Source organism: Selaginella moellendorffii, unplaced genomic scaffold (genome assembly GCF_000143415.4).
Source record: "Selaginella moellendorffii unplaced genomic scaffold, v1.0 SELMOscaffold_71, whole genome shotgun sequence".
NCBI classification, from domain to species: Eukaryota; Viridiplantae; Streptophyta; class Lycopodiopsida; order Selaginellales; family Selaginellaceae; genus Selaginella; species Selaginella moellendorffii.
This window is the reverse complement of record NW_003314332.1, coordinates 579,136-594,011: the sequence shown is the minus strand read 5'-3', so window position 1 is coordinate 594,011 and position 14,876 is coordinate 579,136. Positions and strand designations below refer to the sequence as shown.

The window sequence follows — 14,876 nt, the reverse complement described above, 5'->3', positions numbered from 1 at the left end:
TGCACCTCCGAGGCAGTGTTGCAGGATCATACGCAGCTGCAATCTCATGAAATGATGTTTCCTCCTGTCATCGTAGACACATCACATGATCTCACAAACACTTTCTGGCAGAATCACGTTGGCTATGTTAGCCTCCTTGGTCAACACGATGAAATAGCGTTGCGAGGTCCATCTGCTCCGCAGCCTATTAGCCTCGTCAATGATGATTGAAGGAAGCCCTGGCTTCCGCAAAAGCTCCCTGCCAAACGTTATCCAATTCTCAAAGGGACCTCTCAGACCTCCAAGGAGGGCCATTATATCCGATCGATCAACCCTGTTCAGCTGCTGCTGTGGCTGCTACCCTGCCATCAGTCACAGGATCCCCTAATGGTGGGATAGAGACCGCCTTGACGACCACCTCTACAAATCCAGACGACCTAGACTTGAGCTTCGCAGCAAAACTAGCGGCAGTGTTGAACTTCCCTTCGCGCATGTTGATGGAGAGGGGATATGCCTGCTGCCTCCTTGCGAACTCTCTCACTTACTAGAATCTGGCGGACCAACGATCAAAAGCAGATTTCCTGGACAAAAACGCTAAAAACCCTAGATAAATAAAGCGGGAATTCAAGAGCATATACTCATAACAGTCCTTTAAATTCAAAATGGCGTAGAGCACCAACATATATACAAGTAGAAAGCATAGCTAGTGAAATAGATTGCCGCAAAATCTCCTCCTCCCCGAGCTCTGGCGAATAGCTGCGAGTATCCTCCTCTAGATCATGGCGAATACCTACGAGCTTCCTCCTCTAGATCATGGCGAATAGCTACTAGCTTCCTCCTTGTTGACGCGAGCGTTGTGGTAAAGCAACTGGAAGGCCTGGGAGCAAACGCTCGCAAAGCCGGCCACCGACTGGAACACGCTGGGGAGTCCGGTGTGGAGGCTATTCAGTGTCATAGCTCGGGTATCATACACCGCCTTGGAAACTTGCTCCTTCTCCTCTTCCAGCTTCCTCCGGAGCAAATCCACCGCGGCTCTCCTATCGGCAAGCGGGCTCTTTGGCGGAAGAATGTCGTGGAGAACCGTGAGCTCGTCGGTCTCGTCCAGGTGATTGCTATGGTGGTGATGATCCGAGGCCGTGGCAGTGGTAGTGGAGGCCGAGTCGGGGTGTTTCTTCTCGTAGTTCTGGATGTAGGCCACCTTCTTGTCGATCTCCTTGGTGAGTGACTCCACCTTCTTCCGGTGCTGGAGCTCCGTGTTCTGCAGCTCCACGATCTTGTGGATCACCGCCACGAAGCTCTTGATGGCCTCCAAGGCCACCTTGTCCGGGAGGCGATCCAGAGCCTGGTGCCACTCGAGACAGACGTCGTGGATTGGAGGAGTCGATGATCCAGCCGACAGAGTTGGAGAATCCTTGATGTCCTCGAACGGCATCACGCAGAGCCGCACCCAGCCGCACAGGTTCCTCATGTAGTCCCTCTGGCTGGTGATGAGCTTGTTCAAGCAGCTGTACCAATTGTCTAGCGATGCCTCGAGCTGCGAGGTTGCCAAGCGATGGATGTTGCTCGTCGCCTCCACCGAGCCCAAGAGACAATCCAGAGGCCTCATCCGGCTCACCGCCGCATACTGCTTCTCGTGGACGGCGTAGAGCTCCGCCCACATTCCAGTCAACCTGAAATGACCAATCGTCAATGAGCCTAGAACACGCGTGGCATACCCTTCTTCCAGCTCCAGGAGCTGGGGATAGAGCTCCTCGTCGCGGATCTTGATGATGGCCGCCACGGCAGTGTCCACTCCCTGAAGCGCCACCACGATCCTCGTCTGGAGCATCTTGATCATGTTGCGCGTCTTGTCGATGGACTCGTTGTAGTCGCCCTTGGAGTCCTGGTGCCGGAGCTGGGCGCACTTCTTCTCATACTCGATTCGATTCGCCTCGGCAGTCTGTGGCAACCCATCGATCGATCGATCAAAAGAGCTTCCAAAACCAAGAAGAAAAAAACTTACTCGCATTTCTTCGTAGAGCTTCTTCTCCCAGACAAGCAGCCGATCCAGAGTGCCCGAGTGAGCTCCAAAATCCTCGTCGGTCACTGCGAGCGCCGTCTCCTCCGTTTTGCGCTTGAGCGGCGACTTCCAGTTGGACCAAGAGATCGCATTGAGAACCTTGCTGGAGTGAGAATCAAACCCTGCGCGTAGCGATCGATGAGAACAGAAAATCTAGCCCCAGGAACAACGAGCATCCTACCTCGATTCTCCACGAAATTGGAGTGGTAGTGGATCTTCCTCGCCTCGAGCAGCTTCCCTACCTCTTTGCCGCTCTGGTAGCCCCGGAGGAAAAGCTCGTCCAGCTCGCGAAGAACATCCACAAGCTCCTTGCTTCCCGATCGCCTCACGATGATCGCCAGGCTGTTATCGCTGGACCGCTGCTCCAGATCCTTCTCCGCCGCTGGAAACCACAGCTTCGCGCGAGCGCGGCCACTGGTGCTCTTGGAAGACACAGTGAAGGTCTCAGCCGCCACAGCCACGGCCGCGGTGGCTTCGTCCTCCTGGAATGGATCGAGAAAGCCCCATGCCGAAGATTTGGGAGGAGGCGGCGGCGGTGGAGCGCTACCAAGTGGCAATGGCGGTGGAAGAACCTCTCTACCGCCGCTGCTCTTCTTGTTCTTGACGCGATGATCCTTCTTCTTCTCGGGGCTGAGATCCGGCGAGAGCTCCTCTTCCTCGAGAATCACACTGGCGGGATCGAGCTTGAGGCCGTGGCGATCGTTGGGCGATGGCGGTGGAAGGAAGAGAGGGCGAGGCGGCGGCTTAGCGTCCGGCGTCGTTGGAGACGATGGATTGTAGTCGTGATCGGTGGAAGACGATGAGGTCGTGTCGGGGATCTCGGTCTCGCCAAACTGCCGGAATGCCGCTCCTACGTTCTTGAGCGCTTGCACGTACGCGGCATGACTGGCCGCGAATTGATGCCGCGATGCCACCGCGTGCTTCATGAATCGCTTCCTGGCCTTGCATCGCGCGACCTTCTCTTCGTTGTCGACCTTGGAGCTCGTGCATCCCATCTTTCGATGGATGGATCGTTCGATAGCTCGGTGAGCTAGAGAGTATTTCGAGAGCTGGAAAACGATATTTCGATCGACCGAACAAGAAAGAGCGAGTAGCCGATCAAGAACCAGGAGAAGAGGACCAAGGATCACGATATTTCCATCGATCGATCACCGGAAGAACACGAACAAGAGCGCGATTAAAAAAAACGAAGGGGGAGCTATCTATCTATCGATGTGATCTCCACTCCAAAACAACGATCGTGACCTCGAAAGCGAGACCTTGTGCCTGCTTTGGATGGAGACAAGAAATAGAAATCCCCAGAACACGAGAGAGAGACCAGCGAAGAAAGAAAGGAATAGTGGCTGTCAGCGGCGCGGCCAGGCAGCGCCAAAAAACGAAGATCGGGCAGCGCACCGCGATGCAAAAGCCCACAAACGGGAAATTCTCCCTTCCTTGCGCGACCGGATTAATTAAATGCGGGCACATCAATCCGCGCGCACCCAACACGCAACGGGCGGCTCCTCAATCTAATCAAATCTCTCCTCCGCGAGGCAAGATATGGGAAAGGAATTTCTCCCCTCCTCTTTCTCCCTCGCTCGATTCGTGTCGCACGATTAGGGTTCTTCCGCCCTGCCCGGATCTCAAGGCCCCGCGCACAGGTGGGGCTCAAGAAAATTTGAAATTCACCGCGGGAAATGCGATTCATTAACTAGAATATTAACTACATACACGTGGCAATGAGTACTGCATACACGTGGCAGTACTACCTTTGCCCTATTTAGCGCTAGGGCACACTTGTCATCGTCCCTAGGCTTGAGTGATCCGGAGGAGAGCGCCATTGTGTGCCTGGCAGTAGAGGCTCTGATACGCATGGAGGGAGATGCGACCGAATCCTGCCACCGCCTGAAAGATGCTCGGCAATCCCGTGTGTAAGCTGTTGATGGTCGTCGCCCTCGTGTCAAACACAACCTTTGCCACTCGCTCCTTCTCTTCCTCGAGCTTTGCCTGGATCGAATTCACAGCCTGACGCATCCTCTCCTCGGGAGAGCCCCGCCGCCTCGATTTGCCACTGCCTCGATTAGCTGCTGCTCGCAGGATGCTCGGGATGGACTCCACCAGATTGCTATCTTCGTTGGTCGCTTCAGCTGATCCAGGAGGATCGTTCTCCGCCGCCGCCTTCTCTTTGTCTGGATCTTTCTCCTTTCGAGTGTCAGTCGCTTGCTGCTGCTGCTCTTCCCGGCTCGCTTTGCGATGCTTCGTACTCGCTGACAAGCGTGCCATCTTCTTGTCGAATTCCTTGGAGACAGCATCCAGCTTCTTCCTGTGCTTCACTTCCTCGTTCTGGAGATCCACCAGCTTGTGAACCACGGCCTCGAAGCTCTTGATCGACTCCGAGGCTACCTTGTCTGGCAGTCTGTCCAGCGCCAAGCTCCAGTCCAGGCAGAGCTGGAGCATGGACGCCAGCCACGCCGGCCTTGCCGTGGCTTGCTTCTTCTTGCTGCCTGGAGTTTCTCTGGCGGATTCCAACTCGAGCTGCATGTTGCTAAGTCGAAGCCAGCCCGTCAGGTTGTGGAGGTAATCCCGCTGCGCGGAGATGAGCTTGTTGAATCCTGCGAGCCACGCACCGAGCGCTAGTTCGAGCTGAGAAGTTGCTACTCTGTGGATGTTAGTCGTCGGCTCCACAGTCCCCCAGTGGTCTAAGGATTTCATGTCCGATGCGATCTTGTGTTGTCTCTGGTGACAATCGTAAAGCTCGTTCCACATGTTCATTAGCCTGTTCTAAGAAAATCAGTGATTGACAGAAATCCAAAACCTCGTACATACCCTTCAATAAGTTGAACAAGTTGTGTATGAAGCTCGTCTTCCTTGAGCTTGTTGATGGCAGAGATTGCCGTGTCCACACCCTGCAGCGACACCTGAATTTTCGTGGACAAGGTCTTGATCATGGACCTGGTTGTGTCGCTCATTTCTTCCTGGAGCTTGGGGGAACATTTTTTCCGGTACTCAGCTCGTATCACTTCTGTATTCTGCCATAACACATTTAAACATAACACTAGGAAGCACGAGACATCACCTTAACTTCTTCGTACAGTTTCTTCTCCCAGGCCAACAAGCTGTCCAGAGTACCGGCATGACTTCCAGCTTTACCAGAGTCCTCGGGGCTGCTTAGGTGATCCTCGGAAGCAACTACCTTCAAAGGGGTTTTGCTCGAACCTCTGTGGCCTAAAGAAATTGCTTGCAACACTCTCTTCGAGTGCGATTCATATCCTGCAAGAAGTTTTGGAACTTAATTATAAAGCAAATGGTAGAAAGCGTTACCTCTTGAGTCGACGAAATTAGAGTGGTAGTGAACCTTTCTCGCCTCCAGAAGCTTGGAAACGTCCTTCCCACACTCGTAAGCACGAAGGAACAACTCATCAACCTCCTTGACAACGTCGAGAAGGTCCTTGCGTCCAATCCCGCCACTCGGGAGCAGAATAATCGCCAAGTCTCGCTTGCTGGAACCAATGACGCTGGGGTTCTTGACAACCACCGGCTTGTCCGGGTTGCTGGACACTTCGTGCTCGTCATCGTCGTCCTCATCGTCATCATCATCATCGTGGTGGTGGTGGTGGTGGTGATCTTCCATTCTCTCGCGGTCCTGCTTAGAAACCTCCACCTTTTTCGAGGTGCGTTGGTCGTGAAGAAGAACCGGGTGCTCTTGCGGCCTGAACGGATCCAGAAACTCCCAGGCCGAGTCTCTTGGAGGCGACGGTGGAGGCGGAGCTGTGCTCGAGGGAACTGGAGGAGGCGGTGGAGCAGTAAAGTAGTACGCTCCCTTGTCATCTTTGTCATCGTCTCCACCACGGTGATAGTAGAAGCCCTCGTGCTCTTGCTCCAACTTTTGGAACCGACTTTGGTGCTGCTCCTGTTCTCTCTTGCGTTGGCGGCGCTCCTGATCCTTGGCTTCCTCGCTCTCGTGATCTTCCGTCTTGATGGGAGATGCGGGAGGAGAAAGGAACTCCATGCGAGGAGAGTCTTGGAGGAACACTGGCGGCGGAGGTGGAGGAAGTGGCCGATCGGGTGACTGAAGGGAGCTCGATTTTGTACGCTCGGCGGCTGCTGCTTGAGCATCACGAAGCTCGGTCTCTCCAAATTGCCGGAAAGCCGCCCCTACGTTCTTCATGGCTTGGATGTAAGCCGCGTGAGTTGCCGCAAAGTGATGCCTTGACGCCACTGTCTGCTTCATGAGCCTTCGTCTCGCGCGACATCTACTCACATCCTCCGCCTTGCTCACTTTCGATGCTGCGCAGCCCATGCCTTCCTCGGAGCTTAGACTACACTGCCTCTCTTCCTTCTACGAGAAAGACGATGATCATGCCTGTCCGCCCTATCTGATCGTTCTTCCCAGTAGCAGCATTCTCTCGATGCTAGCAGTCTTGGGAAATACTCGCCCTCTGCCTCGATTTCTGTGAATGCAGGGATGGATTCTCCCTCCACGGGAAAGAACTCGCTCTCACACACTTGCCTCAAGAAATCTTGTGAAGAAACGCTCGAATGTAGCCGAAATCTCGCGATGGATGCCGCCGCACTACCGCTGCTGCTGTCAAACGCATCACTAGTACCCGATGATACGCTCCGATTCCTGGCGGCATCCGGCCTAACCGAAAGAGATCGCTCGATCGATCGGTCTGATCAAACGAGAGAAAATGCCTAGCTAAACCCCCGAGAAAGACCTAGTCTCCCGTTTAAACCCACAGAAGAGAGGCGGTGAAAAACAATTTCCTGACAGCTCCTTCACTCCTCGATTTTGACATTTACCACAGTAAAATAATGCCGGCCCGACCGTACTGGGCTGTCCGTTCGTACGCGCAGCCAAGTCCATGGCTTGGAAAAGCACGCAAAATATCTGATACGCTTTGGTCCCCACGAGGTATATGCCAAAAACGATGCCTTTCTCGGGACGGGAATCGACCACCAGCACCCCACTGTCGGCAGTCACGAGGCCCGGGTCGTCCAAATCGTACGGTGGGATTGCGATGGCAGTGTTGCTTTCCGGCCCATCGCATCCGTCCATAGATTTGCTTGCTAGCTTGGTTTAATTTTTGCTGGTCTTCGTCAATCTCTAGAAAGGATGATGATGGTTTGGTCCCTGCAAGCTTAGTACGCAAAAATTAAGCTCAAAGGCGCGTTCTTCCCACAACCCCAAACGAAATGTGGAGAATCTTCTGAGCACGCCACACACCAGGGTTGAAAATCTCATCTCTGGAATCAAGTAGATTATCAGTATATATATCAGTAGACTATCAAGCAGCGCTGGTTGATACCTCGCTATTGAAACTTTGAATGTGTCGATTGGATATGTCCTTCGATCCGGACATCGCCCACCTACAAGCAAATGGCGACATCCATTTTAAAAGCTCACTATCCTGCAAAACGGTCTGACGCCCTGCTCAAATTAATCGAAAGAACCCCAGATGATTACCTTTGGTTTGCTGTTCTGGAATCGCCATAACGGGATCAATCAAAGTCAGCATCTTCGAAATGATGTTTGCAGCAAGTTCACTTTGACAGTGCAAGCGCGTTCCTGAGAGGAAACACAGGCAAAAGAAAGAGTTAAGAACTTCCAAAAGAAACTCAAGTCTTACAGGTCTTCGAAGGGAAGCAATCGTCTCGATCATCACAGTTTCCTGCCTCTTTGCAGACATAATAAAACCCGATCAGTACTCTTGGTAGACTTGGAAAGTTTGATCCACGATACTTTTCATTTCGATATTAGGTGATTAAGCCTGCGATAAAAAATACAGCATAGATTACCTACCAAAAGACAAATCCGCGTGTTATTGAGGAGCCCGCCAGATCTGGCCCTGGTCACGGTTTCTGCAAAAGGAAAAGCAAAAACTATCAGAAGAGCACATAAAATGAGACACTCGAAGACAACCTTCCGACAAAAGACCAGTTAAGTTTTTGCATGAACTCCGAGATGTCGATAGATGCCACTAAAACTCCACCCTTTCTGACCAGTTTTGAGATCCCCACAGCACACTTGTGATCTGTGGAAAAAAAAACGTAAAATCAAAGGTTTTCAAGTTTAAGACGCGTACGTACCGTTTCGAGAGCTATGAAGCTCTAGGAAAACCAGATCGAACAGGCCACTATTTGCTTCCAAGGAAGCTTGTGTTCCTGTTTTAAGTTTCTAAAGAAATATAAGCAACCAGTCAGATCTAAAATGCACGCTTCCATTCCATCCATCTCTTTGCTTACCTTGCACGAGAAACCATCAGCTCCTTCAGCGTCAGTGCACAGACCAAGGTTTAATTCTTTTCTCCAGAGCTCCCCAGCATTTAAATCTGTCTAGAGGGAACACACATTCTCGAGTAAAAATCCCAGCAAGACAATAAGCAATGCTGCGATCACTCACCAGGAGTGCTCTCGCGCCCACGCGCCTCGTCTTGTCCTTGGAGGAGAGGCTGCAAATCTCCTTCTGGACTCCTGTGAGCCCCGCGCACGAATTACCCGTCCCCAGCGTTATAGCGAAATACAAGTAGACAGTGCACAGAAACAAGAGTACTCCCAGCATGAGCAGTAGAAACTGGTGCCGATAGACGAGCGCCCTCCAGCTTAGATCCGGCTCCTCGCGCGTCGACAATGCGGCCCTCCGCGGCGCCGAGAAGGGCGACGATGGACTCTGCAATCGCCTGTGAGCCGGCGAGCTCGCGGGATGGATCTCGTGCCCCATTGACCCCCAAAACCTAGCATAAGAACCCTAAAACCTGGCGGGAGATTTGGGTCGAGAATTAGGGCAAGCAAGCATCACGAATGCCCAGTAACGGCATTTGGCCACCTTTTTGACAACCCTTTTGACAACCCGTGTATATATACGAGAGGTCTCGGCTAGGGTTCTTGAGGAACGTTATGGGAGGTGGCGCGCAGCACCTGGCTGACATCTTTGGCACCGAACAAGACCGAGTGAACTGCCCTTTCTACCTCAAGATGGGCGCCTGTCGACACGGGGACCGATGCTCGAGAGCGCACGTAAAACCTAAGCAGAGCTGCACTTTGCTGCTCAACATGTATCAAAGCCCGGAGATCACCCCCGGTCAGGCATACAGAAACACTGCCATTTCCAAGGAAGAGCTCCAAAAGGACTTGGATGCGTTCTACGAGGACGTGTTTAAGGAGGTGAGCAAGCACGGCAAGGTGGAGGCGCTCAAGATCTGCAACAACTTCGGCAACCATCTGGCCGGGAATGTTTACGTCCAGTTTCGGCACGAGGAGCATGCAGTCGCAGCTATGGCAGCGCTGAATGGGAGGTTCTACTCCGGGCGCCCGATCGCGGCCGAGTTCTCCCCTGTGACGGATTTTCGCGAGGCGTCTTGCCGGCAGGAGGAGCAAGGAGGGTGCAGCCGGGGCGGATGCTGCAACTTCTTGCACTTGTATCGTCCTAGCAGAGCTCTGATGAGGGAGCTGATGGGCGATCGATCGTCATCGCCACCAAGGCGGGATCACAGACGTCGCCCGAGGGAGGAGGATGGGGAGCGGGATCACAAACGTCGCCCGAGGGAGGAGGATGGGGAGCGGGATTACAGACGTGATGGGGAGCGCCATACGAGGAGAAGCCCGCCCTGGCGACGAGAGAGCGATCGTGAAAGGCTGGCCAAAATCGAGAGGTGGAACAAGGAAAGGGAAAAGGAACCTTTGTAAGAAATCTCCTTTTAATTCCTCGCAATCTATGGTTGATGACTTCTACCACCTTGGCATTGCCAGAGCTCGTTCCAGTACTCATATTGGGCAGCGCGGGATGTGATCCTTCTTTTGGTTCATGACGCATGCCGATACAGTTTCCTGGACTTCCAAGCTCTGTGCGCTCGCTCGCAATGGCCAAATCGACGAAGCTCGCCGGCTCTTTGCCAGGATTCCACAGCGCGATCTTATCTCCTGGAATGCGATGCTCTCGGCATATGCCCGTAATGGGCTCTTGGGCGACGCTAAACAGCTCTTCGACGGCATGCCGCAGCGGAGCCTCGTGTCGTGGAACACGCTGCTGGCGGTATACAGCCAGTGCGGCGACGTGGACGAAGTCAAGAAACTCTTTGATGAGATGCCCGGCAGGGACTTGATATCGTGGACTTCGCTGCTTGCAGGATATGCCCAAAAAGGGCATGTCGATCACGCAAAGCAAACCTTTGACGAGATGCCATTCCACGACCTTCTCGCGTGGAGTGCCATGCTAGCTGCATATTCCCACAATTCCGATCTTAGCGAATCTTCCAGAGTGTTTAGCGAGATGCCAGAGAGAGACGTCGGTTGCTGGAACTCTATGCTTGCCGCATTTGCCCAGCTCGGCGATCATCCAAAAGCCAAAGAGTTCTTCGATCAAATGCCGGAACGAACGATTGTCTCTTGGAACACTTTGGTCACAGCTTATGTGCACAGTCTTGAGCTCGATCGAGTTCGCGAGATCTTCCACGCGATGCCAGAGAGAAATCTCGTGTCGTGGAACGTTGTCCTCTCGGCATTTGCCCAGCACGACGATCTAGAGACAACCAAGAAAATATACGACGAGATGCCCCAGCAAAACGTGGTGTCCATGGGCACGATGCTCGTGGCATATGCCCAGCACGGTCATACGGATAGAGCATTGGCCATACTCCACAAGATGCCAGTGTACGGCATTGGGTGTGTGAGCTCCCTTGTGGCGACGCTCGGGCAGCAAGGGAATCTCACAGATGCGGTCAAGCTGTTTGACTCTTTGCCACGCGTTGACCTCTTCTCTTGGACGTCGCTGCTGGCTGCATATGCCCAGAATGGTCACGTCGGCAAGGCGGTGGAGATGTTTGATTTGATTGACGAGCCAGATCTTGCCATGTGTAATGCCATGCTGGCGGGGTATGCCCAGACCGGGCAAGTCCTACAAGCACAAAAACTCTTCGAGAGAATGGAGGAGAGGAATCTTATTACGTGGACGTCAATGGTAACGGTATATGCCGCAAATGGGAATCTTGAAGAAGCACGCTACGTCTTCGATTCCATGCCCCAGTGGAATCTCGTGGCCTGGAACGCAATGCTATCGGCATATGCCCAGCACGGGCATCTAGAAGAATCAGAGAAGATGCTCGACCAAATGCCTCAATCAAATGCGTTTACGTGGACGTCGATGCTCGCGGCATATGCCCAAAATGGGCATCTTGAGCAATGCAAGGGAGTGTTTGATGCGATTCCTCACAGGTCACTGGTGTCCTGGACGGCAATGTTGATTGCATTCGCGCAAAATGGGCAGATATACAGCGCTGTGGATCTCTTCGATCGAATGCCCGTGAGGGATTCCATCGCATGGACGTGCTTGCTAGTGGGATCCGTCCAGTGTGGGAATTCCCCCTTTGCGATCGAGATGTTTCACAGGATGAAGACAATGGAGCCCCCGAACGAGACGTGCTTCGTGGCGATGCTGCTTGCGTGTAGCCACCAGGGAAAAGTTTACGATGGCCGGAGCTACTTCACATCCATGGCCTTTGATCATGGCCTGGCAGCGACAAGGAAGCACTATGGCTGTCTCATTGATCTTCTGGGCCGGTCCGGATACCTGGAAGAAGCTCGGGACTTGATTGCCGCCATGCCTTGGACAGCAGATTATGCCAATTGGACGAGCTTTCTGGGCGCTTGTCGAGAAGCACGTGATCTCAAGAATGCTGCCTTTGGCGCGAGTGAAGTGATGGGACTGGGTTCGAGGGTGGCGGCCCCAAACCTCCTACTCGCCAGCGTCTTGGAGCAAGAGAGAAACTAGTGAGAATGATGCAAACACTATCTTTGAAGTTATTAATCAAAAGATAAAATCCATTGTTCTCTTCACGAGCTCCTGGAGCCTTTTCACGAGAGCATTGGAATGTCCTCTCGATGACAGCTGATTCGAGCCAAACACGGCCTTGGCAACCCTAGGAGACTCCGATGTTCTGCAAGTTAAACCCGGACACTGCCACCATGGGCTCCCTGTCGACGTTGATCTGGAAGTTCTCGAGCTACAACATCGATTCCGGAACTTCCATGTCGCGCCCTCACGTCTCGGGTGCTGCAGCTCTAATGAAATCCGTCCACCCCGACTGGCGTCCCCATGACCACAGGTGAGTAACTCTTTTATCAAAATCACAAGAGAGGTTTCTCTCCCTACCCTGTGGAGTCTTTAAAAAAACTGCATTCACAAAAAAAAAAAAACATATAAGAAAGCAAATAAACATTAAAAAGCCATGCAATACGTCAATTGGGACTGAATCCTACATAAAAAAGTAAAACAAGGAGGATGAAAATGCAATAAACTAGGAAAAAAAACACATAAAATACAAATTGGTACTGAATAGTTATAAAAGGATAAAATTTTACATGAAAGCAGAGGTTCCTTGGATATATTTAGCCCAAAATATATTAAACCATAGATATGTTTGACACTTTGAACATTTGAAGAAATGGGGTGAGATGGTTTTGATATCATTGCACTTCAAGTCTTTGGGTTTTAGAACTTTAATCTCAACACTTAAATTTCCATATATTATGACATTTGTTATATATTAATCAAGTGCTTCTTTAGGAGTTCTAACTTGCTCTCGACTTTTCAAGTTGGCACTTTTGGTCACAAATATATTATATTTGTAAGACTTTTGCCTTGGCCATTGCCACATAGCATATCTTTGGGTTAACTTAAGGATTTGTGGTTTATACAAATTAAGAACTTATAAATCTGCAATCAATGATACAAGAATAAGATAAAAAAAAACTCTTGTTAGATTTACAGTGATGATATAATATGGTATCAGTCTTGTGTGGCAGTCTGAAATGTCATCATATATAATATATCCCATGACAAAAATATTATACACACACTCATTTACTTTTATAACAACCATAATGTATAATAATTTTTATAGAACTAGTAAAAAACTATATTCACACATATGTAAATATATAATACACCCATGTACATATTTGTTGCCATAGTTTAATCAGCTTTAAACATCATTATTATTTGGTTTAATAATAATGTTCACAATCCTGCTTCTTGCTGCTTCTTTGTTGATGGCAATGGTTTCTATCTTCCGCAGACCATCAAGCTCGTGACAACATCAACGAAAATGGTACCAGGAGAAAAGAAACCTGAGAAAGAAGTCACCAGGAAACATAGCCATTGCACACGTCAAGCCCCTCTCTTTGAAATACGAAACGGACGCATGAAACGTGCATGTGTCAAACCTGGTGGTCGATATGTCTTGTCCTGTCGTGTTCCTTTGAGCTATGTAGTGATACCTGAATCGCTCGACTGAGACTGTGGCATCCCTATCATAGGATCGACCATGGGCTGCACCACATACCTGGTTGGAGCTACTTTGACAACAGCTCTCGGGATCCTTTTAACCTTCCTCCATCGTGATTCGAAATGTTTGCGCACGCATACAGCAAGCCGAGTCACGAACTGGCAGTGAGCAGCAATCTCAAGATACTGACATCGGGCTGGCGGCGGCGACAGTAAACTGAGAACTCAACACTAGACTCCCAAAATTCTCTGTGGCTTGTCGCCTTGTGAGAGCTGAGATTCTTCTCTCGAGAAGTGGTGGCCTCACCATGAGCTTATTGCTTGGACAACATCGGATAATTTTGCTAGAGCCCTAAAATCATATCCACGAATTTTAGGGCTAGGGTTGAGCTATGGCGGACTTCCCGATCATCTGCGAGACGTGCCCGGGGGATAATCCCTATGTTCGCATGGTAAGCGCCACCGTGGAGCTCACATTGTTTGTTAGGTGGATCAGGAGTCGTCCTTTGGTAAAGTCCGGCCGAATGACATGATCCTCAAGCTCCAGAGGACGAGCCCATACTACAAGCGCAACCGAGCACACGTTTGCAGCTTCTTTGTCCGCGGTGGATGCCAAAGAGGCTCTCACACTATGGGTAAGTTGTGTTCTCTTCGCGTTTCTTCTCACTTTGAGAGTTCTTTTCTTTGCAGGTTGAATGATCCCGTTGCTGCAAAGCTCCTGAAAAAGGCCGAGGAGATGTCGACGCTCACTCCTCCCGACGATGCCACCGTGAGGACGCTCTACGTTGGTGGCCTCGACGAGAGAGTCACCACCGAGGATCTCAAAGACAACTTTTACTCGTATGGAAAGATCGAATCGCTCCGGCTCGTCCCGCAGAGGGCCTGCGCCTTCATCACTTACACCACGCGTGAGGACGCCGAGAAAGCTGCCGAGGACCTAAGCTTCAAGCACCAAAGTCGGACTTGAGTGGCGGAGCTCAGGAGGAGCAGAGAGAGCACGACTAAACTTCTAAAAGTGAACCTTGCCACAGCTGTAATGCAAGAGTAATTTAGGAATTAAAGGGAAAGGACAAGACCATAAACAAACATAAAATGATTCCATTTGACGCTGAGGGAAGAAAGGTCGGCTGTTTCAGCAGTGTAATGAATTTTTGACACAGGTACTTCAATGATCTTTAAGTGCTGGATTTAGACGATTGTAAGGTTTGTTTCTGTCCCTCATCGTTCTTCCTTGTTTTTTAGCAACTAAACTGATTTCCTTTTGCAGTGGCAAGAGATAAAACCCAAGCTTGGAGCTGCCTGGCCTTCAGCTAGAACTGGTTTTCAGCTTGCTGTTTATTTAGATGAACTAAAAGTATTGTTTTGCGCGTTGTGAACATTTTTCTTTTCCAGATTTTCTTGTACGGTGGCTATTTCAAAGAGCCTGCCTCTGACAAAGATCAATCCGACAAAGGTGTAGGGCTCGCAGATATGTGGATGTTAGATCCACGGATTGGGAGTGGGACAAGGTTTGCTTCTTTTACATTCTCGTTTGGAGTTTTAGTTTTTTGCTGTGTTTTGTGAAGGTGAAAAAAATGC

At 51.0% G+C, this 14,876-nt stretch overlaps 5 protein-coding genes across 5 annotated transcripts; 3 read left to right on the top strand and 2 right to left on the bottom strand.

Moving 5' to 3' along the window:
* Positions 1 to 602: 602 nt before the first annotated feature.
* Positions 603 to 7,839, bottom strand: LOC9639772. The gene is made up of 10 exons (XM_024659957.1): positions 7,648 to 7,839; positions 7,327 to 7,586; positions 5,339 to 7,264; positions 5,094 to 5,287; positions 4,844 to 5,046; positions 3,830 to 4,793; positions 2,220 to 3,183; positions 1,982 to 2,160; positions 1,695 to 1,918; positions 603 to 1,649 (listed from the first exon to the last, which is right to left on the bottom strand). Exons 3-10 carry the CDS (start codon positions 6,315 to 6,317, stop codon positions 791 to 793), a joined length of 4,566 nt encoding a protein of 1,521 aa, XP_024515725.1. The 5' UTR covers positions 6,318 to 7,264; positions 7,327 to 7,586; positions 7,648 to 7,839; the 3' UTR covers positions 603 to 790.
* A 451-nt stretch (positions 7,840 to 8,290) lies between these two features.
* On the bottom strand, positions 8,291 to 8,800 carry LOC112340849. Its single transcript, XM_024659969.1, has 2 exons — positions 8,421 to 8,800; positions 8,291 to 8,349 (listed from the first exon to the last, which is right to left on the bottom strand). Exons 1-2 carry the CDS (start codon positions 8,736 to 8,738, stop codon positions 8,344 to 8,346), a joined length of 324 nt encoding a protein of 107 aa, XP_024515737.1. The 5' UTR covers positions 8,739 to 8,800; the 3' UTR covers positions 8,291 to 8,343.
* Positions 8,801 to 8,914: 114 nt separating this feature from the next.
* On the top strand, positions 8,915 to 9,751 carry LOC9639771 (splicing factor U2af small subunit B). Its single transcript, XM_002986051.2, has one exon. It carries the CDS (start codon positions 8,915 to 8,917, stop codon positions 9,701 to 9,703), a length of 789 nt encoding a protein of 262 aa, XP_002986097.1. The 3' UTR covers positions 9,704 to 9,751.
* Positions 9,752 to 9,821: 70 nt separating this feature from the next.
* On the top strand, positions 9,822 to 11,783 carry LOC112340839 (pentatricopeptide repeat-containing protein At4g02750-like). The gene has a single exon (XM_024659956.1). It carries the CDS (start codon positions 9,822 to 9,824, stop codon positions 11,781 to 11,783), a length of 1,962 nt encoding a protein of 653 aa, XP_024515724.1.
* A 1,867-nt stretch (positions 11,784 to 13,650) lies between these two features.
* On the top strand, positions 13,651 to 14,408 carry LOC9639704 (zinc finger CCCH domain-containing protein 49). The gene is made up of 3 exons (XM_024659981.1): positions 13,651 to 13,750; positions 13,795 to 13,933; positions 13,989 to 14,408. The coding sequence occupies exons 2-3, from the start codon at positions 13,908 to 13,910 to the stop codon at positions 14,263 to 14,265; spliced, it is 303 nt and encodes a 100-aa protein (XP_024515749.1). The 5' UTR covers positions 13,651 to 13,750; positions 13,795 to 13,907; the 3' UTR covers positions 14,266 to 14,408.
* The last annotated feature ends 468 nt before the right edge of the window (positions 14,409 to 14,876 follow it).